The sequence below is a fragment of the Cervus canadensis genome, chromosome 26 (assembly GCF_019320065.1).
Source record: "Cervus canadensis isolate Bull #8, Minnesota chromosome 26, ASM1932006v1, whole genome shotgun sequence".
NCBI lineage: Eukaryota > Metazoa > Chordata > Mammalia > Artiodactyla > Cervidae > Cervus > Cervus canadensis.
In genome coordinates, this window is record NC_057411.1 from 1,638,898 (window position 1) to 1,666,791 (window position 27,894).

Sequence of the window (27,894 nt, forward strand, 5' to 3'; positions counted from 1 at the left end):
CTCACCACTTGTTTACCCAGCATGAGTATCTGGCCACTGAATGAATGAATGAACAAACAGATGAACACGTGATCAGGTGAATGAGCAAGTTCCCCAGGTACGCACTCTTATCCTGTTTTCAGTGAAGAAGGTAGCTGACTTCTCCAAAGCTACTTGGCTACGAGCCCTAGGAACTGGGATCCAGAAATCAGCTCTGCCAGGCTCCACGGTCTGGTCCCTTCCGAGGACAGGAAGCCACCCCCTGGGCTGAACCCTTACGCACCTTTTCTGGGCCTCCTGCTTGCTGCAGCAAGTTTCACAATAATACTTCTGTTCACTACACAGTGTTTCTGTGTTGCTGAAATCTCTGCAGAGAAAAATATTTTCAACTTAAAAGAAGTCCAAAATGTACTCAGTTTACCACGTCCTAAACTCTCTGTTACCTGTAGGGTGGTTTTTTTTTTTTTTTTTGTAGGGTGGTTTTTAAGTGAATGTGGGGAAAGAAGTCATGAGAAAAGATCCTTCCTGGGAGCAAGTGCTATGATGATTAGAGCGTGTTCACTGGGCCGGGTTATGATTTCACCATGAGAGATTTTCAAGTAAGCTTTATTTAATGGGACACAGATAGATCTAAATTAGGGTTTCCAACTGATTCAGGAGAAAAAAAAAAAACTCAAGGTTTTTAAGAGACAGTACCTGAAAACTGGAGATAAAAATTACAATAGAAAAACACTAACTATAGTAAAAGCCAACCATTACGGTGAAAGTCAAGTCCAAAAAACCATCACACAAAATGCCAGGAGACATTACTACATGGTTAATGAAAAACGACCTGTCTCAGGTGGTCTACATTTTCAAAGAGCATGGAAGATAATAAAATTTAAATCGTGTTCAATGGCCCCTTATATTGAACTCAGAGAGTCTCAAATTATCAGGAGATGACTACCAACCCCTGCTCCCCACCTCCCCACATGCTGGAAGAAAAGAACTCCTGACTGCCTCCTCTTGAGAACAAACGCCATTGGGATGCTATATCTGTATTCACCTCATCATAAGACTTTACTATACTACTGATGATAGCTTTCATTTTTTAAAATGTCATGGCTTTTCATTCTTCTCTGCTCATCAAGATTCTACTTAACATTCCTGGGGTACTGCCTCAAGGACTGAATAGAACATCCAGAATATAACACCCTGGAGTCTTGAAAAAGGCCGTGACATTTCCTTATTCATAGGGAGTGTCCTAGCACTCGATTGACCAGCTTTTACCAAACAGAAAAAGTTATTTACGTGGTGTTACTAACTCAATCACTTAAATAGAGCCTATCAAGAGAATACATAGATTATTCATTCATTAGATTCCCCAGCGGCTACCGACCATCCCCTGGACTGGGTGCTGGGGATCCACAGGGAACGCGTGCCGTCACAGCACACAGCTTACCAGGGACACACGCAAGGAGCCATTTATAACACTCAGTGTTCGGTGCAGCTTAAACATACATCATTTCCTACTACTGACTCCCCTGCCCAAAGCTCTTCGATAGTTTCTTGGTGAATTCAGGAATAAAATCCAAATTTCTTTTTTAACTTCTTAAAAAATTTATTTGACTGTGTTGGGTCTTCAGTTGCAGCATGTGGGATCTAGTTCCCAGGCCGGGGATCGAACCCGGCTCCCCTGCATTGGGAGCTCCGAGCCTTAGCCACTGGACCACCAAGGAAGTCCCTAAAATCCAAATTTCTTGCTATGCCAACAGACTGTCTGCTCTTCTGACCGTCTCCTGCCTCCCCGCCTCCTTCACCCTGCTCCAGTCCCCGGCTGGCCGTCTCTGCAGCGCCAGGGTGCACGCCCTCCGTGCGCCGGGGCACTTGCTAGTGCCATTCTTCTCTGCACGGACAGCTCTCCTTCCAGATGCTCCCAGCGCTGGCCCTGCTCGTTGTTCAGAGCTCAGCTTCAACGTCACCTCGTTGGAGAGGACTTCCCCTCCTCTGCTGCTGTCCTGTCTCCCTCTGCGCACTCATCACCATCTGAAACACCCTCCGACCTGCGTGTGGATGGCAGTGGCCCCGAGTCGCGCCCGCTGCCAGAGCCCCACACCGAGATCGCCTGACACACAGCGGCGCTCCACGCGGTGCGCCGGCTGAACGGCGAGAGACGCACGGGTATCAGGTCCCCGGCGAGGCACGGAGGACGGAGACACGGACCTGAACGGGGGCAGTTCAGCATGCTTCCCCAGGGGGTGGTATCCGAGTCAGACTCCCAGAAAGGGAAAGTGAACCAAGGGATTAAGAGTCCAGGACTCCACACAGGGTGAAGGCCGTGGCCGAGAGGCATGAACACAGAGCGCACTTCCTAGAAGCCGTGTGGACCCTGCGGCCCTCTCTCTGTGGGCTTGACAGCATCAGATGGTGCTTCCTGGACCATGTCCGGCAGCACTCGGGAGGAACCGAGGCAGCAACCGGAGGGGGTTGAAAAGCAAAAACACGGTTTAGAAGGCAAGTATACTCAACCCTCAGACTCCAAGTGCCTGATAACCTGATACAGACTCAAACTCAGCTGAACGAATACTGCTCAGCTCTTCAGGGAGTAACTGTTGTGAAATCTCTTCTTGGTCTGCAAAGGATTTACTGGGGTAGAAGACAGCAACCAAGAAGGGGCAGTGAGTCTGGGTGAGGGTGGACAGTCATAGTTCTGGAATGTCTACCACAGACAAACCTCTCCTCTATCCTACTAGAGAATCAGAGTAAGTCGGGCAACAACACTGTAAATAAGGTACACTCCAATAAAAGTTAATTAAAAAAAAGAAGACCTCAGGCAAGTACAACAAATAAGAAATTACACACTTTCTACTCACCCTAATTTCTCAATAAAAAATGTTTTTGTAGATCCACAAAGGTAAAAACATAGCAGAAGTTGGTACTTAAAGATCCGATTCACCATCCTGCCCAGCCCTAGATGACTGGAAGCTTGTTGCCACAGGAGAGGCAGGACAAAGCCTTCAGAGCATCTGTGAGTCAAGAACTGGAAAATGCGGCTAAGTTAGAAAGACGGAGTGGCCCCAGCAGGAAACTGAGGCACAGTGGATCTGTCAGATGATGCTGTACAGTTGTTGGAACAAAAGAGGGCAACAGATGTTGAGGAAACTTCTCAATGAGGAAATCAAAGAGGCGAGGAGAAAGGTCTTCTAGACACTCGGGATAAATTACATCAAAGCACAGAGGAGAGGTTATCGGGAAAGCACATAACTCTGTATTTCTTGAAAAAGAGTCAAAGAAACACTTTTTCAAAACATACTTTGGGAGCAAGTCTAATATGAAACACATACCTTCATAAGGACTATAAAGCCTAATGGAAATGTACACAAGAAAACTTGAAAGAAATGGAGAACGACTATGTCTCCAGGTGAGATGGCTACAGGTTGTTAAGAATAGCTATCGTGACCAAAGTAATGTCTATGTTTGAGAGATAACATTTTTTATTTAAATCTTAACCTTTCACTCAACACATTAGCTCAAAAATTGATTAAAAAAAATTCTCAAGCTAGGGAGTCTTCTCAATAATATCATGTTATGATGCACATTTATAAAATAGTGGTGCAAGAAGAACAAAAACAAAACAAACAAACAAAATAAACAGCACCACGCAGAAAGGAGCTGGGGTTCACTCACATGGCCGCGCCATGCAGAAAGGAGCTGGGGTTCACTCACATGGCCGCGCCACGCAGAAAGGAGCTGGGGTTCACTCACATGGCCGCGCCACGCAGAAAGGAGCTGGGGTTCACTCACATGGCCGCGCCACGCAGAAAGGAGCTGGGGTTCACTCACATGGCCGCGCCACGCAGAAAGGAGCTGGGGTTCACTCACATGGCCGCGCCACGCAGAAAGAAGCTGGGGTTCACTCACATGGCCGCGCCACGCAGAAAGAAGCTGGGGTTCACTCACATGGCCGCGCCATGCAGAAAGGAGCTGGGGTTCACTCACACGGCGCACCATGCAAAAAGGAGCTGGGGTTCACTCACATGGCCGTGCCACGCAGAAAGGAGCTGGGGTTCACTCACACGGCCGCGCCACGCAGAAAGGAGCTGGGGTTCACTCACATGGCCGCGCCACGCAGAAAGAAGCTGGGGTTCACTCACATGGCCGCGCCACGCAGAAAGAAGCTGGGGTTCACTCACATGGCCGCGCCATGCAGAAAGGAGCTGGGGTTCACTCACACGGCGCACCATGCAAAAAGGAGCTGGGGTTCACTCACATGGCTGTGCCACGCAGAAAGAAGCTGGGGTACACTCACACGGCGTGCCGTGCAGAAAGGAGCTGGGGTTCACTCACATGGCCGCGCCACGCAGAAAGGAGCTGGGGTTCACTCACATGGCCGCGCCATGCAGAAAGGAGCTGGGGTACACTCACACGGCGCACCATGCAGAAAGGAGCCGGGGTACACTCACACGGCCGTGCCACGCAGAGAGGAACTGGGGTTCACTCACACGGCCGCACCACACAGAAAGGAACTGGGGTACACTCACACGGCCGCACCACACAGAAAGGAGCCGGGGTATACTCACACGGCCACGCCACGCAGAAAGGAGGTGGGGTTCACTCACACGGCCATGCCACGCAGAAAGGAGCTGGGATTCACTGACACGGCTGCTTTGCCGGCAGCTCCAGCCTTGCCTGGCAGTTGAGGGGGTCTACACACACCTGTAACCCACCTTCCATGGCATATAAGCTAGGAAGCTTTGCTCTAGAGTCTACAGCCGTGGTTCGCTCTGCTGCTCATCAGAATCACCAGGGGAGCTTTCAAAACAACCTCAATCCCCCATCACTCTGTCCCAAGCCAAGTTACCTGAGAACGTCTCCAAGAATCAGAGGCACCATTGTTCTTAAAGCTCTGTGGGCTGACAGCCACTGTCCCCAGTGCTTCGCAAATATGAACATGCGTGGGAGTCACCTGGAAACCTTGTCCAAGTGCAGGCCCTGACTCGAGCACTCATTCTTGAAGGAGACCAGAGATTCTGCCCTACTAATGACCCAGGTAATGTCAATGGCACTAGCCCGCAGACCCCTGCTTGAGTAGCAAAGATCTAGGGCAGTGGTTCTCAAACGCTGGCAGTATCAAAACCATCTGGAAAATTAAGGAATAGTAGATGCCCAGGCTCACAGAAGTTAAATATCACCTAGGCCTCCACTTTTACCAACTTCCCCAGATGATTCTGATATTCTCCAAAGTTTGAAAGCTACTGACTCAAGTGTTAAAAGAAGGTTAGGAAAAAGAAATCCACAAGAAAGATGTGTCAGATATTAGCAAATACCATATATCAGAAATAGCCAAAACTAAGACACAAGCCAGATAAACAGAGAAACTGACAGATAAGCATATAGCAACAGACTTGTGATAGAGATGCATATAAACTTGGCACAGAGAAGTTTCCAAAATGAAAAGACATTTTTTTTAAAAAGGAAGAGTAATTTTAAAATAGAGCTTTGGGAAAACTAAAAAAGGCTGACCTCCCTGGCCCTGGCAGAATGGGCATTTTTAATAAGAGGAGGACAGAGGAAGGGGAGAGTGGTGTCAGAGCATGGAGCACTTTGAGGAGAAAGGGATGTTTCTGTGCGGGAGCCCCTGGGAGGGACTAAGGCCCTGAAGTGAAAGACAAAAAATGCCCAGAAGGACAGGGGGGCAAGATAAACACACATTTTAAGTTTTTGCCTGCGGCCATCCCTGAACTTTTCAAAAGAAAAAGAAATTTCTCAGTATCCTCCTATGATGCAGATGGCTCGCTCTGCCTGCCTAAGACACAGTGCTGAGATGTGAAATGTTAGAAGTATAGCTCAGCTACAATACGGCTTTAATGGCTTCTCCAGACCTGTTTCCTGAATTGACCACTATTGATATCATCATCTCTCTGGGACAAAAGTTCACTGAAAACACGTCGTAATTGATCACCTTCTGGAAGAAGGTGGCAGAGATCTTACATTTAAATCCTACAATTTTAGCTTGATTTTTAACTTTTCTCAATATCAAAATAAATGATATCACACCAGAAGAGATATGCAGGCATGATGTCAAAGAAGAAAACTCAATTCTAGTTTGAAAAACAAATCCTCAAGAACGCAAACCACATTAAGCCATGAAAGGGGCCAAAAAAGATCATCATCATTCCTTCTCTTCTGTCTCAAATAGAGCAAGCTAACGGACCAGCTGGCATCATTTATTCCTGGGACTCTCTCCTGCGCTCTGCTCCTCTGGGAGAGGCTGGGAGGCCGCCACCCCCACCCCAGAATGCTCAGTGGTGAGCAGCCACGGCTGGCAGGCTCCTCTCTGCTGGGGAGGTGAGCTCTGAGGCATCGATGAAGGCAGGGCCAGGTAAGTCAGCCAGCGTCTATCTTCAGGATGATGTACTAAGGGGGAAGGGCAGGCCCTTCAGGAATATCAGCCTGGACAATCAGATGAGAATCTGATGTTGTTTAAAATGTATTCTGAGGCTATTCTGTACCTACCCATCCCCGCTTTAAGGCCTCCAAATGTCTCTAGCCTGCGTTCATCAGGTATGCATTGCCAATGGATATATTTCCTCCAGAAAAAAAAGTAGGGGGACTTAGTTCTGGGTTACATTTGCCTATAAGAAGGCTCCCCGATGGTCTCAAAAGGCTGCTCTCAAAGCAACAGCCACTGCCAACTGCCCTCTTGAACAGCCCAGGAATTTCTCAGAAGGGAGGGGAAGCAGTCAGCCTCCTAGCTCCCCTTCTCCAAGGAGAAGGGGCAGGCAATATCCTTTGTTCTGTTCCCTCACCCATGACCAGCTCTGGCATAACTTTATAGCTTTTTTGACTCCTTGTGATCACAAAACCCTGAGGAAATCAAAACTGGCTTCTTTTCACAGGAATATAAAAAGCCCATGCCAAAAACAGAACCAGTAAGAAGGAAAAAAAAAAAAAAAGCCATCCTGGCCTGCAAAATGCTTTGCAAACAGAGACCATAATGTGTCCTGGAGACCTGGACCCAAGGCATCTGGAGACAAGGGATGAAATGCCAGACCAGCAGGAGGTGCAGAGGTAACTTGGTGGGGACGGGGAAGGCTCAGCCTCCTGGGAATTCGAGAGTAACCAGCCCCCAGCTCACACAATACATGACACCCAGACAAACCGGGACGCTCTGCCAGGTTGGAGTTGGTGCCTCTGCCATGAAAAATGACTTTCTAATAGTCGACGGCCACAGCAAGTCCCTTTAATCTAAAGAGTTCCGAGTAACCTGAACTCCTGATAGAACAATTCTGTCACACGATGCCCACTGATAAAGATCAACAGGGCCGGAAAGACAAAGACAAACTCCACATGGTATCCCTTACGTGTGGAATCTTAAATGTGACACAAATGAACTTATTTACGAAACACTCACAGACACAGAGAATAACAGTTGGCTTGTGGTTGCTGCGGGGTGTGGGCAGGGGTGGAGGGTTGGGAGTTTGGGGTCAGCAGATGCATCCATTATAACAAGCTCCTACTATACAGCACAGGGAACTGTATTCAATATCCTGTGACAAAGCAAGAAAGAATGCACATACATGTATAGCTGGGTCACCCTGTGGTACAGCAGAGATTACCACACTGCAAATCAACTACACTTAAATAGAATACATGTTTAAAATAGATAAATAAAACCAACAGTGCCCTGAGCTGATGAGGCCTTCTAAGCAATGGGAAGGGCCACCCAGACCACCTCGTCTGTCCTGGCACCCCCACTACCAGGCACTCTCTAGACACGTTTAATGTCCTTCAAAGCACCGATTCCTGTCTGTGCATTCCCACTAGACTGTCAGCGCCATGAGATACACACCTGATTCTCAGCCTTGACCTCCAGTGTCCAGAAGAGCAGGGCTGATTATAAGTTAAAAGGAGGAGAAAGCAATGGGGACAGGACAGTGAATTGTGTCTCCACAGAGCATTAAAAAGCAGAGTCACTTTGCCAACAAAGGTCCGTATAGTCAAAGCTATGGTTTTTCCAGTAGTCATATACGATGTTAAGAGTTAGACCATAAAGGCTGAGTGCCGAAGAATTAATGCTTTTGGCATCAATTGTGGTGTTGGGAAGATGCTTGAGAGTCCTTTGGACTGCAAGATCATCAAACCAGTCAATCCTAAAGGAAATCAACCATGGATATTCACTGGAAGGACTGATGCTGAAGCTCTAATACTCTGGCCACCTGATGCAAACAGTCGACTCATTGGAAAAGGCCCTGATGCTGGCAAAGATTGAGGGCAGGAGAAGGGGGCAACAGAGGATGAGATGATTATACAGCACCACTGACTCAAGGACATAATTTGAACAAATTATGGGAGATAGCTGAAGGACAGGGAAGCCAGGCGTGCTGCAGTCTATGGGGTCACAAAGAATCAGACACAACTTAGCAACTGAACAACAACAAACCAACTCTGAGCACATTTTCAACCACAAGTCAAAACACAGTATCTGCAGGAACCCTGGACGTGTGTTACTTACACTCAGGGAACCTTACCTCTCCCAACCCTAATAAGGAGGAAGCCTTCTTCCATGAATGAGCTCTACACAACGCTGCAAGATGGAGGAAAAGGCAATGCCCTCATCGGTTCTCAGTTCAAAGGTGCATAATTTTTAAAATCAAAGACTAGATTAGCTTAGAAAAAGAAAGGAATGGTAGGCATCCGTAGCATTTTTCAACTTAATTGTGTGACTGTGATGGGGTGTGTCTGTGTGTGTGGAGAGGCAGATGAGGGCCCAAAGCACACGTCTGTATTAAAGATTAAAACCTTATTTTTAAACTTAATGACTAATGACTTCCACTTGATCCCCTCGCTCCTCAGCAGGACTCTTCTCTAGACAACATATACTTATTTCTAATCTCCCTCGGGAAAGAAGAAATAGAAAATAATAGGATTACACTGGTTTAACAGAAAGGAAGATTATCTCCTGAAGAAATACAGGAAATTTTCCTCCATGACTTACTAGCCTCATCAAAAACTCAGACCACAGTCAGAATTCATGAGGTTACCTTAGACAGTGGGTAATAGACGTGTTCTGCTCCACATCAACAGACAGGTCAAGAAAATCTTCATCTTTGCTGCTAACCTGAGCAAAAAAGGAAAAACCATTAGGCATAAAGTACATAACAGACAAGCAGGTGTAATTCTGAATACTTTCAGGGGACCAAAACCCGTAACTGCAGTTAAAGGCCGGTGTGACTTTGTATATTCACTGGCAACTGGTTAACCTTGAAAACAATCCCAAACAAGAGAAAACTCTAAATTCTTAGTTTAGCCTTACCTGTATCCCAGCTTTGACTTAGGCTTTCCACAATTATAACTCAACCAGATTTCTCTTCCTGACCTTTCCTTTCCCCCACTGTTTCAAAGCAAGAAATATCAGACAGGTATCCTCACAGCTCAGCCTGGCAGAATGGTTAACAATGGAAATAGAAAAATGACAAGAGCCTTACAAACCTACTGCTCAGATGACTGCCCTCCATTAAGCTGTCTGCACTTCTGCCAGTGCCCTGAAATCACTCCCTTCCTCTGGTGCCTCGTCATTCAAACTGCATGTGGGGCCGGAGAGCTGAAAGTGCTATGGGCCGGAGGATCACCCACCTGCACACACAGCCGTCCTCTGGCCCAGCAAGTGCCCTTCTGCAGAACGCCCGCTGCTGTCCGGGGTACCACCCAGGCCTGGAGCTTGGGCTGCTTTGCTTGCTAAGTCACTTCAGCCATGTCTGACTCTTTGTGATCCCATGGACTGGAACCTGCCAGGCTCCTCTGTCCTAACCTTCCAGGCGAGAATACTGGAGTGGGTTGCCATGCCTTCCTCCAGAGGATCTTCCCGACCCAGGGACTGAACCCATATCTCCTATGTCTCCTGTGCTGGCCAAGTCGATCATCAGTCCTGACTGTTTCTCAGCCTGCACAGCTAACACCACACCACTTCTGGGTCTGTACTTAACGAAGTTCACCAGCTAGCCTAGCATTCCACCGTCTTGGAGTAGGAGGGGCAAACTAGCCCAGCAGCAACTTTAAGATGCCCAGTCACCTGACAGCAGACAAAAATAATACGTCTATAAATGTAACAACTATCCTAGGAGCCAGTACTCCAACATTCAGAGATGTGGACATAATTCTTCCTACTTTTATTAGCACACTGAAGAATGGGTGCTGACAGCTGCCCAGCTCCATATCCTGTCTCTGCTACTCACAGTGGGCGACTTTAGGCCGCTCTGTACCTCAGTTTCCTCATCTGTAAAGTGGGAGCAGTAAGAGTATCTATTTCATAAGGTTGTTATGAGAATGAAATAAACTAATACGTGTAAAGTGCTTTAAGAAGTCGGTACTCAACAAATCCAGGAGGGGCAAAATATTTTAAATGGCCTAAAATGGTCAAAAAGTTGGGAATGGGTTACTACGTTGGGGGCATAATATTACATGAATTACGGGACGCCCCTCCTGCACTTCCGCCATCACCATGAGAAAGGTAACCCGGCTGGCCCAGTGACTGCTGCCCAGTGGACTGCTCCCCAGTGACTGCTTCCCCGAGGAAGATGCGAGCCCAGAGAGGACAGTGGTTCTCACGAAGGTGTCCTGGCCAAGCCCAGACTACAGCTCAACCCCCACCAGCCTGTGGATACATGTGTGAGACAGCTGAGATGCAGGCGCACAGGTTTGAGCAAGGCCAGCTGGATCAGGCAACTCCCCACCCTCCCAAGGTTGCAGAATCACAGTGAAAAAAAATCAGAGTTGATTTAAGCCTCAGAGTTTTGGGGAAGTCTGTAACAAAGCAACAAATAACCAACAGCTCTATTTAACATGACAGGCATTCGTCCTTTCATTGCACTTGGCGGATACTGTGTTTTTTATAATTCGAAGATTTGTGGCAGCTGTGTGTCAAGCAAGTCTATCAGTAACAGCACTTGCTCACTTCCTGTCTCTGTGTCACACTTTGGTAATTTTTGCAACATTTAAAATTTTTTCATTATTATTATGTCTTATGGTGATCTGAAATCAGTGATCTTTGACGTCAGTACTATGGCTTACTGAAGGTTCAAATGATGATTAACATTTTTTAGATTTAAGTGTTTTTTAATTAAGGTATATACATTTTTTAGATGCAATGCTATTGTACACTTAAAAGACTACAATAGAGTGTAAAAATAACTTTCACATGCACTGGGAAACCAAAAAATTTGTGTGACTTGCCTCTTTGTAATATTGTAAAATAATTGCAGTGGTCTGGAACCAAACTCGTAATACCTCCAAGGTATGTCTGTATATACTTTTTATTTTTATTCATTTATTGTCAGCTTCCCCCTTACTAAAATGAAAGTTTGAAAGCCTGGCTTCAGTGATGACTAAGATCCTGTCTTCTAGCACTCCTCCAGAACACTACAAACTCAGATAAAGCAATGGAGAAGAAACGAAGACAGGCAGATGGGTGGTCCACACTTGGAGGAGGAAGAGCTGCAAAGAATGAATTCATGGTTTCACAGCCTTTAGCTGAGGATTCATGGGGGGGAAAATGCAATCTTTCTGGTTTAGGAGTCAGAAAAACCAACCTGGGAAACCATGTCCACTGGGAAGGGAAAAAATCTGAGGAGGTATTCCCAACTCCGTCTGCCTGCACCTCTGGCTGACCCCCGAGGCAGGCTCACGCAGAGCACACTCTCAGCACCACGGCTGGAGACAAGAGGGCTGGCCCAAGGGTCAGGCTCCTGCCTGCGAGACAGGGTCTGCAGCTTGAGTCCAGCCAACACAGCTACCTGCTGAAACTAAAGCAACTCCCTGGATAAAAACAGCAGAACCCAGAGACTCTCAAACTTAACATTCTCAGTGTCTCCAAACTTATAATATGTGAAGAATCAGGAAAATGGAAGATATCCTTAAATAAAAGGAAATAACTGAGACCAATCCTGGGATGCCCCAGATGTTGGAAGTTTCAAGAAACAATGATTCTAAAGAAGCTATTGGAACTATCTTCAATAAAGTGAAATATAATATATTCACAGTGAACCAAAACATAAGACAGCAGAGAAATAGAAACAAAAAAAGAATCAAATGGAAATTCCAGAACTAAAAAATTAATACACTGTCGGACTTAACAGAGATCTGGAGAGAGATCAGTGGATTTGAAGATAGAACAATGGAAATTATCCAATGAGAAGAATAAAGGAAGAAAAAAGATTGAAATAAAAATTAATAGATAGTCAGTAAACCTGTTAGAAAATATCATAAACTAATGGGAGTCCCAGAAGGGGAGGAGAGAGAATAGGGCAGAAAAACTATTTGAAAAATAATGGCTGAATATTCCCTAAATTCAGTGAGAGACATACATTTATAGATTGAATATACTCAATAAGAATCAAGCAGGATAAATACAAAGAAGGCCAGCCAAGGTCAAACTGTTGAAAGCCAAAGGTGAAAAAGCAAATCTTAAAGACATGCAGAGAGAAATGACGCATGACAGGGAGTTCTAAGGATGATCTAGTGATTGGAATTCTAGTGATCTAATGATTGGAATTCTAGTGATCTAGTGATCGGAATTCCGGGCTTTCATGACTGTGGCCCAGGTTCAAATCCTGGTTGGGGAACGGAGATCCCACTATAAATAATTTTTTTTTTTAAATGACACATTATCAGAGAATGATTTCACTAGAAGCTGGTCTCTCATCAAAAATTCAAGGGCCAGAAGACACTGAACTTCTTTAGTGTGCTAAAGGAAAAACTATCAGAACAGAATTCCTGTATCTGATTAATATATCCTTCAAGAAGGAAGACAAAAAAATGAACAGAATTCATTATTAACAGAACTGCACCACAAGAAAGGTTAAAGGAAATTCTTTAAACCAAAAGGAAAAGTTACCAGATGGAAATCCAGATCCTCAAGAAAAAATGAAAAGCATCAAAAATGGGAATTGTGATTTGCCTTGTGGGGGTTATAATATGTGTAAATGTAATACATATAATTACAGCATAAAAGACAAGGAAGGTTGGGGTGGAAGGAATAGGCACCTACACAGTTATGAGTTAACTATGTTTTATGCAAAATGTAACATTAGTATTAGGTTGGTGCAAAAGTAATTGTGGTTTTGCAATGTTGATATTTGCCATCTGATATTGGAATACATTTTAAATAAATGTGGTTATGTTATATATCTTTTTTTTTGTTATACATCATTTTAAAACGCATTTCTCACTTTGTTTTTTGCTAATAATTTATTACTTGCTCTTCATTTTATATTTATTTTAGACAATGGAAATGACGTTAGACAAAAAGCAAATTCAAGCGATTTTCTTATTTGAGTTCAAAATGGGTCATAAAGCAGCAGAGATTAACTTCCAACATCAACACGGAACAGCTAAGGGGCGTACAGTGCAGTGGTGGGTCAAGAAGTTTTGCAAAGGAGACGAGAGCCTTGAAGACAAGCAGTGCAGTGACCAATCATTGGAAACTGAGAGACATCATCGAAGCTGATCCTCTTACAATTACAGAAGTTGCCAAAGAACTCAGCGTTGATCAGTTCTACGGCTGTTCGGCATTTGAAGCAAATTGGAAAGGTGAATAAGCTTGATAAGTGAACGTTTCATGTGTTAGTCACTCAGTCATACCTGACTCTCTGCGACCCCATGGACTGTAGCCTGCCAGGCTCCTCTGTCCAAGGGATTCTCCAGGCAAGAACAGTGGAGTGGGTTGCCATTCCCTCCTCCAGGGGATCTTCCTGACCCACGAATCGAACCTGGGTCTCCTGCACTGCAGCTGATTCTTTACCATCTCAGCCACCAGGGAAGCCCTGAATGCCTCATGAGATGACTGCAAATCAAAAAAAATTGTCGTTTTCAAGTGTCATCTTTTCTTATTCTACGCAACTACAACGAACCATTGCTTGATTGGATTGTGACACTGGGCGAAAAGAGGATTTTATACAATAACTGGCCTGACTGAGGAGAAGCTCCAGAGCACTCCCAAAGCCAAGCTTGCACCAAAAAAAGTCGTGGTCACTGTTTGGTGGTCTGCTGACTGGTCCACTACAGCTCTCTGAACCCCAGTGAACCATCACACCTGAGAAGTGTGCTCAGCAAATCGATGAGATGAACTGACCACTGCAGCACCTGCAGCCAGCACTGGTCAGCAGGAAGGGCCCGACTTCCCCACGACAACGCCCGACTGCACATCGCACAACCAACACGCCGAAAGTTGATCGGACTGGGCTACAAAGGCGTGCTTCACCCGCCACATTCACCTGACTTCTTGCCAATCGACTACCGCTTCTTCAAGCATCTCCACCACGTTTGCAGGGAAAACACTCCCACAACCAGCAGGAGGCAGAAAATGCTTTCCAAGAGTTCGTCAAATCCCAAAGCACGGACTTTTATGCTAAAGGAATAAACAAACTTATTTCTCATTGGCAAAAATGTGTTGATTGTAATGGCTCCTATTTTGATTAATAAAAATATGTTTGAGCCTAGTTATAATTACTTAAAATTCATGGTCCAAAACTGCAATTACATTTGCACCAACCTAATAACTTTAAGGGGACTGTGAAAAGTATACTATACTCTCCAAAGATACACTAAGAGAAAAATTAAAATGGAATTATTAAATATAATACATATATATACATGCACAAATAATCCAAAAAGGGGAAAGAAAAAAAAAAATCAGAGGAGGAGGAATAGAGCTCAGGAGGAAAAATAGAAAATAATTAAATGGAGCATCAAACCCAACCATGTTAATAATTAAACACTTTTTTCAAGTGAAAGTTTTAAGTTGGACTTTTTTCTAAAAGCAAGACCAGTTATATACTGTCCACAAGAGCTATACTTTAAAAATAAACAAACAGATAAGCTAAAAATAAATGGGTAGAAAAGATATACTACATAAAGAGTTAACATGCATATATAGTGGGCTACTTAATATAAGAAAATAAGTTTTAGACAAAATTATAAGTAAAAAAGCTATTTCCTAATAATTGGGTCAATTTACTAGAAAAACATAATTAAAAATACGGAAGTCCTTCGTAGAAGTGTGAAAGTGAAAGTGAAAGTTGCTCAGTCGTGTCCGAGTCTTTGCAACCCCAAAACCTATACACTCCTTGGAATTCTCCAGGCCAGAATACTGGAGTGGGTAGCCTTTCCCTTCTCCAGGCCAGAATACTGGAGTGGGTAGCCTTTCCCTTCTCCAGGGAATCTTCCCAACTCAGGGGTCGAACCCAGGTCTCCCACATTGAAGATTCTTTACCAGCTGGGCCACCAGTGAAGCCTAAGAATACTGGAGTGAGTAGCTTATCCTTCTCCAGGGGATCTTCCTGACCCAGGAATAAACCGGGGTCTCCTGCACTGCAGGCGGATTCTTTACCAGCTGAGCAACTAGGGAAGCCCTAGTTCCTTGTAGCAAAGTCTCAAAAATATATGAAGCTGGAACACTTCACCAAGAAAAAAAAAAGAATGAACCACTTACTATAACACAGATGAACTACAAAAATGTTATGTAAGTGAAAGAAATCAGACAACAAAGACCGCATTTGTATGATTCTAATTATATGAAGTGTTCAAAAAAGGTAAATATCTAAAGACAGAAGTTGATATAATCCCACAAGATGATATTACATTCCCATTCTTGATGCTGCTCAATACAAAGGATCTTATTGGTGTGATAGAAATGTTTTAAAACTGGATTATGGTCATAGTTGCACAATCCAGCAAATCACCAAAAAAATATATATATATATCTTTTTTGCACTGAATAGATAAATTTTATGGTACATAAACTGTACCTCAACAAATTTGTTTTTAAAAAGTAAAAAAAATTCATGAAGCAAAAACTGACAGGATTAGAGGGAGAAATAAGACAATCCCACATTATGGTTAGATATTTTAACATTCCTTTCTCAACAAATTACATAAAACCAGGGTTGGCAGGGGGAGGGGGGGAGTTAAGAAAAACACAGACAATCTGAATAATTCTACCAATCGTCATGACCTACTGATGATTATAGAATATTATACCCAACCACTACAAAATACAAATCATTTTCGACTCAATGGTTCTTAATAAGGGAAATTTTGCCTTTCGGGGAATATTTGGCCATGTCTAGAGACATCTTTTTCCGAAGCGACTGAACTGAATTGAGCTGAGTGACATCTTTGCTGTCACATCTTTGGGGGTGCTATCAGCATCCAGTAGGTGGAAGCCAGGGATGCAGCTAACCATGCTCAGAGCAGTACCCCACAACCAAGAAACACCGGATCCAGACGGTTAACAGTTCTAGGGTTGAGACACCCTGTTTTCAAGTACATTTACCAAGACAGACATTGTGTTAGGATCCAAAACATGTTACAATAAATTTTAAAAGACTGAAATCATACAGAATATATTCCTTAACCAAAACAGAATGAAATTGGAAAACATTAAGAAACCTGGGAAAACACCACGTGTTTGAAAATTAAACAACATACTTCTAAGTAATACATGAGTAAAATGAAAAAAAGACACAAGAGAAATTAGAAAATATTTTGAGCTACTGACAAAGAAAACATATCCGGATTTGAGAGATGCAACCAGCATTGGTTGCATGCTAAAAGGAAAAAGTAACCAGTGCTAAAAGGAAAAAGTATAGCTTTAAATGTGTACATTAGTAAATAAAAGAGCAGGTACTGTCTTTTCTGTTTGCTTTAACTGCTATATCTCTAGTACTAAAATAATTTCCATTATTTAATAGATTAATATTAATATTCACTAAATAAATGAATACATAACTGAACAAAAGGCTGAACAAATGAAAAGATATCTAAATGCCAACAGTGGCATCTGGGTGGCAGAATTATGGATGATTTACTGTTTATACATTCTTGTGCCTGATTTTTAAAAACATAATTCATGGGTATTATTTTTAATCAGTAAAACTTTTTAAAAACTCAAAATGCCCTTCTTTGAGAGATAATAAAAGGAATCTAGCCAACTGAAATTCACACATAATTTAGATAGTTCTACTAAAGTTCTTGTACTTAAAGGGGGATAAAAACAAAGAAACACTGTCTCCCGTTAAATGCAAATCTTTTCCTCTACTTAATTATTCTAGGGAGAGGGAAGAAAGGTACAAATCTAATTAAAGGACTGGAGAAAGTAACTTTCTCAATTCCCAGTGCAAACTGCTTCCAGAATTAAGAGTGAGCAAGTGCTGCTCAGGTGGGTTAGCCAGGCCAGGGATGTCAAAACACGGCACTAACTCTTCCACGTGGATTTTCCTCTCTCCTTCTCCCTGTCTCAGACTGACATAGTCAAAAGCAGTGAGTGATCAAGCAATTTCCCCCTTTTCTCTCTTCCCAGGAAACTGCCAGAAAATAAAACCATTTTCTTCCCACACAGAAGAATCTCATTCTGGTCTAAGTGAAAACACAGCTTGTCTCCAAGGAAACATATATATCGCTAAGACTCCAATACTCTCAGTAGGTACAGGCTACATCTTATTCTCCTTTCTTCCCTCCTCATTCCGGGCATGGACTTCCTCAGCAACTAATTTTAAAAGACTGGAAGAGATCCTACTTGCTCTTCTTTTTAATTACAAATTAATAGAACAAATTAATATACAGGGCATACATAAAAAATCACAAGCTTTGCTAAGTTCCTGAGTAATTAAAATCCTATTCAAATGTGCTTCTAAATTCCCAGCAGCCTTTACTGGGCTTAGCAGTAAAGGTGACCAGGTGGCGGCTCCATGCTGTTCTGCTAGTAACTGAAAACTGGCTCAGAGGCGATGCCAAGAAGGTGGGCTCAGGAAAAGTGGCAATGACAGCCCCCCTGAATCCCAGGAACTCAGAACCATTACTCAGCGACCACGTGCCCACCCCCCACTGCTCCTCTGTACAGGGCTCAGAAGCTCTACGGAATCCATTTTAACCTTGGCAGACAAAGCAAGAAGGAGCCTACAATTGGTACTTAATAAAGCAGCTCTTCAGACAAACTTTTGGCTCTAGCAACAGATATAAATGCGTTAAAGCCACTGAGAAGCTATGAAAACCACAAATTTGCAAAGCAAAAACTCGGATTAAACAGAAAGGGGAGAAAATTAACAACAACAAAATTAAGCTCCAACTGGTGCAGCAAATCTTGTGATCCGAGCAGAGGATAACCAAGGGAGCGCTGAGGCTAGACTGGAAAATCCCATGCCTCAATTCTAAAGTACCTTGGTCAAGGTCATCTGGAAAATTCGGCACAGGATGAGCCCCTTAAAATTGTCTCCCCAGTTCTACTGCAGAATGAAAACCGGCTGTTCTCCATAAACTTTTCCCTTGACATTTGCACTGCAATCCCAGGCAACATTTACAAAGGGTGAGACCCAGAAAAAGACAAAAATCATTGTTGTCTGAAAGCATGAAGACTGGCATAAAAGATTTTTGCACAATTGGAGGAACTACCAGCTGAGGCCGCCCAAACAGCGAGGCTCCCCCAGGGGCCAATTTGCTGCTCCAGATCCAGTGCAGTTTAATCCCACTGTGAGCACTCACTAATGGCCTTGGCAATTCTGCCGGAAGCACTCTGAAAAGGCTGCTTGCCCTGGGCAGAGGTCAGTACTCAAATGGAGCCCTGTATTTCTCACCCTGTGAAGGAAAACTTACGGTCTTCTTTTACACTAAGTTCTCAACATTCTACAATAACAACAATGAAAAAGCCTGCAGACTATGTATTTTCTTAGAAAGTAGATGGCTTTCTAACAATCAGAGCTTTCTAAAAATGGAAGGCGTCGCCGGGGGAGATTGGGTTCCCTATCGCTGGACAGAATCCAGCAGATGCTGGTGACCAACTGGCTAGGACGTCACTGGAGGGACTTGGACACAGGGCGAGAAAGGATTAGGTGACTCCTAGGATCCCAACCAGTTAAAGTCTCTAAGAAAATGGAGGTGATTATCCAAGTAACTCCAGAGGGGGAAAAAAAACAACTCTTGCCACAAATCTAATTATTACTATACAACACAGGAAGCCCAGTCTGGCGCTCTGTGATGTAGAGGGGTGGGATGGGAGAGGGATGGGAGACTCAAGACTCAAGAAGGAGGAGAGATATATATAATTATGACTGATTCACATTGTTGTAGGGCAGAAACCAACACTGCAAAGCAATTATCCTCCATTTAAATAATAAATTAAAAAATAAAATTGTGGTGGGGGAAAAAGATTCAGGTTTTTCAAAGCGCACCATCCTTCACAAAGACACAGTCTCATTGTTTTCCGCAAATGAAGTATAAATGGTTGGAATGATTGGAATCCCACTGAAATAAACACTATGGTATGATACAAAAGTTTTGGAGGAATCTTTGGGCACAGGCTTCTGATCCACAGTAACCCTCCATGAACTAACAGGCTCAGTAATAGTTTCTGCAATACAGTTGTCTGGGGGTGCAACCTTTGTATTTGTTGGGATTAACTGACTTGTTCTTAGACAAAAAAAGAAATTACAAATGTGACTGAGCCTATCTGAGCCTTTCTGAAAATCCATGCAGAGAATCACAAGATAGATTTAGTAACTGTGTTCATTTCAAAGATAACCAAAAGGATTAGGCCAGCCGTACAATCTGGGGAAGGTTACCTGACTAAATGAAGAGATGTGATGACCCATTGTTCTGATTCCTGTATCAAAGCTCACAGAACACTCTGTCCTCCTTCACAGAATTTTGCAATCATAATTACAAAACTCATTATTCATCTTGTTATGTCTATCATTCATGCTCAAACTTCCAGAAAGGCAAAGATCTCACTGCATCCTCAGTGTCTATATCTTTACTTAGTACATGTGAAAGAGAAAAAAAGGTATTTATTGAATAAAAGGATACTTGTCTATACAGCCACTATATTACCAAAGTGAAGATATCAGAATAGTGGGTATAGACAAGAATGTGGAGAAATGAGAATACTTATACACCAAGTGGGAATTTGATATTTTCAAATCAGTTTAATGATAAGCACACCTAATGCCCTAACAAATTTACTTCTGTGCATATATCCTAAAGAAACTAAATTTATGTATACGAGATTATATGTTAGAATGTTCATTGCTCATAGTTGCCCCAAATTGAAAACAACTAAATATCCGTCAGCAGTAAAATGGATTCATGAATTGTGATATTTTCAGGCAATAATTAATTCAATAGAAAGCAAATATTAAGAAGTAAATCTCAAGTAAATAGCTTGTATCATAAAAATTAAGAGTTGTATAAATACTGACATAGGACAATGAGAATGAATGAACTAAAGCATCATGTAACAACACAAATAAATCTCACAAGGGTTAGTGAGGAAAAAAAATAGGATGCAAAAGAACACATATTGTATGATTTCATTCATATAGAGATCTAAAACAAGGCAAACTGAACTATATGTTTTAAGGATGTAAAGGTAAGTTCTGAGTTCTACCAAACATTCAAAATGTATACAAACTCTCCCAAAGAAAATATGGACTATGTATGGATCATGTTTGGATCTAGATTTGAATTAACTAGCTGTTTAAAAAAAAAAAAAAAGACAGAGAAACTTGAACACTGAGTGAATAACGATCTAAAGGAATCATTTTTAGGTGTGATAATGGTATTGTACTAATGTTTTTAAAAAAATTTTTTTTTCTTACCTTTTATTATCTTTCAGAGATTTATAGCAAAGTAATGAAGAAATGAGAAATGATGTTACCTGGGACGTCCTTAAAAACAGACTGGTTCAGTGAAGGGGGATATGACAGGAAAGATGATCAAGACACATCAGTGTGCTAACAATCATTGACCCCAAGTAATACACATATGAGTTTATTACACATTCTACTTCTATATTCCACTGAATTTTAATGGAATATAAAATATAAAGGAACAGAAGGAGAAAGGGAGGGAGGAGAGATCTCTAGATAGATCAATATGTGTAGAAAATGTTTTGGCAGGATATATTTCAGAATGTTAAAATGTTTAAGTGGTTATCTCTGGGCTAACATGATCACAATTTTTAGAAAAAGTTACAAATTTATCATCTCTAGTGGAGATTACTGGTAACTTTTAGTCTCTTTTTGCTTAGCTATGTTTTCTAATTATTTCTACAATGAACCTATCAGAATGCTTCAAAACTTGTTTAAAAAGATAGAAGACTGCCAAAAAAGAAAAAGCCTCCCGCTTAAGTTCACATTTCTTAACTATTTCTGGGTCCTAGTCCCCTTACAGAATCTGCTGAAAGTCATTCTCTCCCCTTGAAATGCACAATCCTTCAGAATTTTTCATAGTGTTAAACTTTGAGACCCCAAATGAGCCCATACTCTCTATATTGTGAGTAGTTAAAATAATAAATAACAAAAGCTGATTTTTACTGCATACTTGGCTGGTATGTGCCAAGCATAGTCTTTAAGTGCTGTCCAAGAGTTAACTCGTTTAATCCTCCCAGCAACCCTGGGGCTTCCCTGGTAGCTCAGTCGGTAGACAATCTGCCTGCAGGGCAGGAGACCTAGGTTCGATTCCAGGGTTGGGACGATCCCCTGGAAAAGGAAATGGCAACCTGCTCTAGTGTTCTTGCCTGGAAAATCCTATGGACAGAGGAGCCTGGTGGGCTACAGTTCATGGGGTCACAAGAGTCGGACACGACTTTGCACCTAAACCAACAACCAGCAACCCTAGGAGATAAGCAGTCTCATCACCTCCAGTTTACAGATGAGGTCCCACAGCTCCAAACCTGGCAGCCTGGCCCTAGAGTTGGGCTTTATCTACCACATCATGAGGCCACTCACAGAGTTAAATCAAACACATGAAGCCAACGTGACCTCGTGAATCACCCTCCGGAAAACGTCTTCAAATTCAACACTAAGTGCCCACAGTGTGCCACACTCCAGGCCCTGCAACAGCGCTGTCAGAGATTCATCCCAGACACCCAGCTAACTGCTGGAGGATCAGAAGTCAGGCCTGTCTTCTGAGTTCAAGTTCACCATAGCACAGCCGATTCCCTTTATGCTGAGGAAATGGTCTAAGTCACACATGACTTCCTCGTGGCCCAAATCTTTTCAAGCTAACTGGCAGAAGTCCAATTCAATAGTTCAACCTTTAGACCCTCAAATTAGCCCATGCTGCATAGCGATCTAAGTTTTTGAGATTTTTCCCTCATCACTCTACTTCCACCGGCTGAGACATCTTAGATGGAGACAAGCTTCCAAAGTTTGCATCTGAGGCTCACACATATAAACAGAGCAATTTATGTACAAGGCAGAGAACTGCTAGGTGCTATGATGTCACACTGCACTCACGCACAACACAGCTCACGCACAAATATGCACAAGCAAGTTACATGAACGCCCTCGTGACGCTTACAGTTTCACAGTTCAAGCATCGAGTTTCATTGGTGAGCGTTCCCTGAAAAATCTCATGGACCCAGGTGAGTTCTGGTTTATTATTCTCCGCAGGTTCATTCATGTTGCCATTTTTTAACTTTCCATTTTGTTTCTCCTGTTTCTTCTCTTCCTGCAGGATGTCCGCAATAGTGTTTAGCAAATAATTTAAAAATTCGTGGGCGTCCTGCTGCATGTAGTTATCAAAGAGATCTGGAAAGGAGAGGGTTGTTATTTCAGTCTCTGGCTCTTGAAAAGCAAAGGAAATGCTTAATTTTACAAACCACGTTTCAATTTTTATATCGAAAGAGTGGACATGTATGGGATATATTCACCTCTATCTTGCAACTTCAATGGATAAGTTTTTTAAAATATTTTTTGTTCACTTCTACTTTTTACCACCGAGAACTAAATTTTCCCAATCTCCCTCTGTAAAGTCATCATATATATATACAGCTACAAACATTTGTATTTGCTCTACAAAAAAAGGAAAGAACAGGAAATACTTGAGCTCCTTGATAAAATATCAATATTTAATATAATATGACCACCAATGATCAATTATTCACTTTGTAATCTATCCAGAGTGACGGGGTCTCTTCCCAAAGACCATATTAAACTCTGAACCAGCCTGGAAGCAGCTTAAATGAAACACATAAGGGAGACGAGAGATATACACGAGAATGTATCTATCTGATAGCATTCTGAAACCAGATACAGAAGATTCCAGCAGCCCCACTGCTGCTCCCTGCCATAAGGACAATCAATCAAGAGATGAATGCAGCTGTGAAACTTCATTATTAATCATGTTCACAAGGGAGACTTGGGAGGGTTCTGCTTCCTTCTCAGATTATTTTTATTCTGGTCTGTATAAACTACAACTTCAAAAGACAGCAATCAAATTAAATGAGACTTTATAAAACAAACATCTTATTAACTGTGCAAGTCTGTTGCAACACGGCTGAAATCTAGGCTAAACACAAGTTGCCATATCAAATATTTCTATAGTCATAAATTTACCCATGCAAAACTTCTGGTATAACCTCGTCTCTACCACCACGTCTCCCAAAAAAAACCAGATACAGGAAAAAAAAGGAAGAAAATCAAGTGACAGCAGGACATTTTTATTATAGAAAAATATCAATTTGATATCCTTCAACTCTTTTAGACATATAAAAATCAGAGGTATTATTTTTAAAACAGCAGAGGCTCTAATTAGATAATGTGCATTTAGTTTAATCACTTATGACAAGTTTATAAGACAGTACTATTTTATTCAATTATTTCATCAACCTACTTATTCCAGTCAGTGTCCTGCCTTGGGCAATTTTTACTCTTATAATGATCCTACCCAGAAAAAAAGTCCTCCTAATGTGGAGCAAATAAAAATATCATTCCATTTTGAAATGATAAATTACTTTTTTTTTTTTTTTGGCCATGTGGCATGTGGGATCTTAATTCCCTGACCAGAGATTGAACCCACACCCCCTGCATTGGCCGTGTGGAGTATTAACCACTGAACCACTAAGGAAGTTCCAATCAGAATTTTTAAGTATTTTTTTTTATCCAATTTTGCTTTATATACTGGGTGGCAAAGAAGAAATATCTTTTATTTAAAAACAGATATTTGAGTAATTGGCCATACTATTTTCCCATTAAAAAAAAGGGGGGGATGCATTTTGAGGTTACGCAGACCTGTTGATTCTCCTTAACTGAAACACATTTGTCTCCATGCTACTCACCATTTTCTTTTCTCAGCCTCGAAATGAACTTCTTTGGTGGGATCACGCCGACCTTCTTCTTCTGTGTGGCGATGCTGTGGAAAAGATCTGCCAGGCATGTCAACAAGTTCTCTTTCTTTTTTTGCTGGGCCTTGTATGCCAGCACATTCTCCCGGAACGGCCGGCAGAAGTACAGGGCCTGAAGAACGGAGTTACAGTAGCATGTGTTTCCGAACTGCCAAAGGACAAGAAGGGCGATTTAAATCAGGGTTCTCCGGGCCGCCCTTGTGTGAACTGGCCCAGATCCCGTGTCACGGTCTGCGTGCCGTGGTAGACCAGTAAGCCACGCAGAACACCAGTGACTATCTGATCACCAGGGAAATGAATGCTAGTATACACAAGCTGGAGAGCTCGCTAGGCTATAAAAGTCTCTATAAAATGATAAGGAGCACTCAGCCTTGGTTTTTAAAAATCTAATGAGACTTTCTGGTGCTTAAAGAGAGAGTGAAGAAGAAAAAAAAATCAACATGATATGGAGACAGAAAAGCAGCTGGAGACACAAAAGATGTCACACTGCAACATATCAAAGCTCCTATGACAGGGAAAATAAAAATCCCAATCAGAAAGAAATCCAGCTACTAGGAGCCACTTGCTCAGCTGAAACAGCCTTAACCGAGTGGGGACTTGTTTTAAGTTTCTCTCTTTCAAGGGTCTGGCACTCCTCCACAGGCTTCAGACCAATTGCCTCACTTTCTCCATAGCAATCTTGTTTCTGCTGAAATAGCCACTGTCTCAATACAATACCACATACGTCCTGGTCTCCTGCGATCATAGTAGGACCCACGGAGTAACACTTTGCACTTCTCAAAAGCCACGGTTATGATTTAAAGAGGCAAAAAGTCATCATCTCACTGGTTTTCAACTGACTGGATAACCAATTCTATGGGAGAACACACAGCTGAGACGTTCATTTTAGAATTTCTCATACGTGCTAAAATAAAGAGGAAAACCATCTAAGGCAATTAGAAGATTAATAGCAGATTAGAAAATGCTGTGTAAGATTAAAATAGAACACAAACATCTTCTCAAGCCTGGCTGTTGGCTGTGTTTCATCTGCCCAAGAGTGAGGCAGATGCATGGCCATCCTTAACGTGACATTTCTTCATATGCTAAGATAGAACACTTCCTATTTTTATACATTTTAATCTACTTTGACACAATTATGTGATGAGACAAACCCCTTTTTAAAGAGAAGCTGTAACTTTCATGAACTACCATTTGAAGTGAACATGTATAAAACTATTAACAGGTTTAGAACTTACAATGCTTCCCCAGACTAGGAGATGGCTTTAGTTCTTTATTCCTCCATAGTCTGCATCTGTCTTTTCCCTGGCCAAGGTAGAATTCCCGCAACTTGAATAACTACCCTCATAGAGCTTAAGCAAGAGGCCTTTGCACAATGCCTAAAAAGTTGCATTAAAATTATGTCAGTATTCCATCAACACAGTGCCCTATATTCCAGTACTTTAGACTTCTCCTTCCATTCTTTTCTTTACTCAGTGCCTCACCTTTAGCCAGACACCCTTTAGTAACACTTGGTCCCTGGACCAGTGAACAACTCCTGGGAAAGAAAAGGAACTAACATGTACCGAGTGTCACTGTGTGCCTTGGCCTCATGTCAGGACCTCCAATAGGAGCTCTCATGGATCCTTCACTATAAGCCAAAGGGTAGAAACCGCTGTGATCCATTTCACAGAGGGCGAAATGGAAGCTCAGAGAGGGGAAGGGACTTGCCCAAGATCACACAGCTGGGGAACAGCACAAGCAGACCTTGGATTAGGTCTGTACTACTTCAGAGACAATGTCCACTCTGTTATTCCACAAGCGGCATTCACTCAGAACACTCCCAGTAGAAATTATGACCTATGACACCTGAGTTCTGATAGACCATGCTCAGAGCAGTTGTTCCAGAAAACCTGGTGCTTTTGAGGGAACAGCTGATGTTATTTAAATCCTCCACCCCAGAGCGAAAGGATCAGCTAGAGAAGAAAGCTCATGAGGGTGGAGGGTAATATTGCCTTACTACCCAGCCATCATGAACTTATCCAGGACACACAGCCTGACAAGTCTGGCTGTATACAAGGGGACCGTTGCTGAGCACAAGTGAAATGAGGCCAAGGGATTTAGAGATAGACTGGCCCCAGTCTCCCCCCACTTCCCACTGATGCTTCAAATACCAAATTATGCCGTGAAGCACCCGCTGGTGCTGAGCTGGTAACCCTTTCAACACTCTGGCTGAGCTGACGAGCCCACTCAGATGGTAAGGGAGGACCACAAAAGCAGGTCTTACTACAAAGGCTGATAACATTGCTCTGAAGGTTAGTGTGCAAAGGAAATCCTTTAAGGCACGAGGGAAAAATGAGACTCTGACCTAATAATGCACTAATTAAACCTCCTCTTCTGGGGCAACTCATGCTTCCAAAAACTGGACTAAATATCCCCCACTGGGGTATTTGCCACCTATGGTAACCAAGGAGTATGAACGATTATTTAAAACTTGGTAATGATGAAAATGGCAGTGACATTGCTTCAAGAATGCTGAAACACCTGACTAAAACAGTACGTTTCAAAATACTTACGTTGACCAATCCGAAGTAGTGTTCATTGATCGGAAACTGCTCTGGACCAATGTCTTTTTCCAGAGCAGAGGCATTGGTGCCCTAAAAGAGAAAAACAGCAAAAGTTCTGTTGCGTGTAAAACAGACAAGAAAGCAAAAGGCTACTTGAGAGAGCCGGCTATTGAGACCAACATTTCCCCTAGTGGCCACGGAGTCTGGAGGTGGTCACACTGAAAACAGGTATTGGAAGTAAACCGTAGATGAGGTTATGAGGTCAGCCTGTCCTCTCCTCACCCAACTTCATCATCCCTCAAACCTGTTCTACCCAGTTTCAATGACCTTCCATTAGGAAAGGAGGTTTAGGACAGGTACCGAGCCTACCACTCAGAACTTCCAAATAAAATGTTCTAAGCTCAGATTCCTGGAGTAGCTTTTACACTATTCAGTGGTGTATAGAATCGTACCACCAATTTCAAAGTCAATGGTGTGTGTCTGATAAAGATTTATCTCTGTGCACCCACCACATGCCAGGCACTATTCTAGGCTCTGACAACAGAACAGTGGACAAAGATAGTCTGAAAGAAAAAGCAAGTACAATGGACAGCACATCAGAATGCGATGAGTGCGGTGGAGAAAAGCAAAGCCGGAAACGAGGGCAGGGGCTCCAGGGAGCGGGGAGGAGGGCAGGCACGGGGTGGGGAGGAGTGAAGGACGGATAGCTGCAGCTTTAAATAGGGTGGGCAGGGAAGGCCTTACTGAGAAAGTAAAATGTCCAAGGACATATAAATACTGGAGACATAGAATTTAAAACCTAACTGTTCTCAAGTGTATCAAATCGTAAGCCATGCATACTCAAGTTCAACACTCCAACATGAGGATAATAAGTTACTGGATACTCCCACCATGTGCCAGGGACTGCACTATTTATTCTCACAACATTCCCATCTGGTAAATTGTTGTTCAGTCGCTCAGTCGTGTCCAGCTCTTTGCAACTCCATAGACTGCATACAAGACTCCTTCACTATCTCCTGCAGTTGGCTCAAACTCATGTCCACTGAGTCAGTGATGCTATCCAACCATCTCATCCTCTGCCGCCCGCTTCTCCTCCTGCCTGCAGTCTTTCCCAGCATCAGGTCTTCCCAGGATCCAATGAGTCAGCTCTTCACGTCAGGTGGCCAACGTATTGGAGCTTCAGCATCAGGTAAGTACTTACTATTATAATCCCCATTT

The 27,894-nt window shown here is 42.8% G+C and overlaps 1 protein-coding gene across 1 annotated transcript in view; it reads right to left on the reverse strand.

Moving 5' to 3' along the window:
• USP46 (ubiquitin specific peptidase 46) overlaps positions 1-27,894 on the reverse strand; it is a 62,903-nt gene that overhangs the window by 10,202 nt on the left and 24,807 nt on the right. The window contains exons 2-6 of the mRNA XM_043447761.1: positions 26,686-26,766; positions 24,068-24,281; positions 22,309-22,538; positions 9,003-9,079; positions 263-346 (exon numbers count right to left, since the gene is read on the reverse strand). Coding sequence (XP_043303696.1) covers positions 263-346; positions 9,003-9,079; positions 22,309-22,538; positions 24,068-24,281; positions 26,686-26,766 — 686 coding nt within the window. The remainder of the gene's footprint in view (positions 1-262; positions 347-9,002; positions 9,080-22,308; positions 22,539-24,067; positions 24,282-26,685; positions 26,767-27,894) is intronic.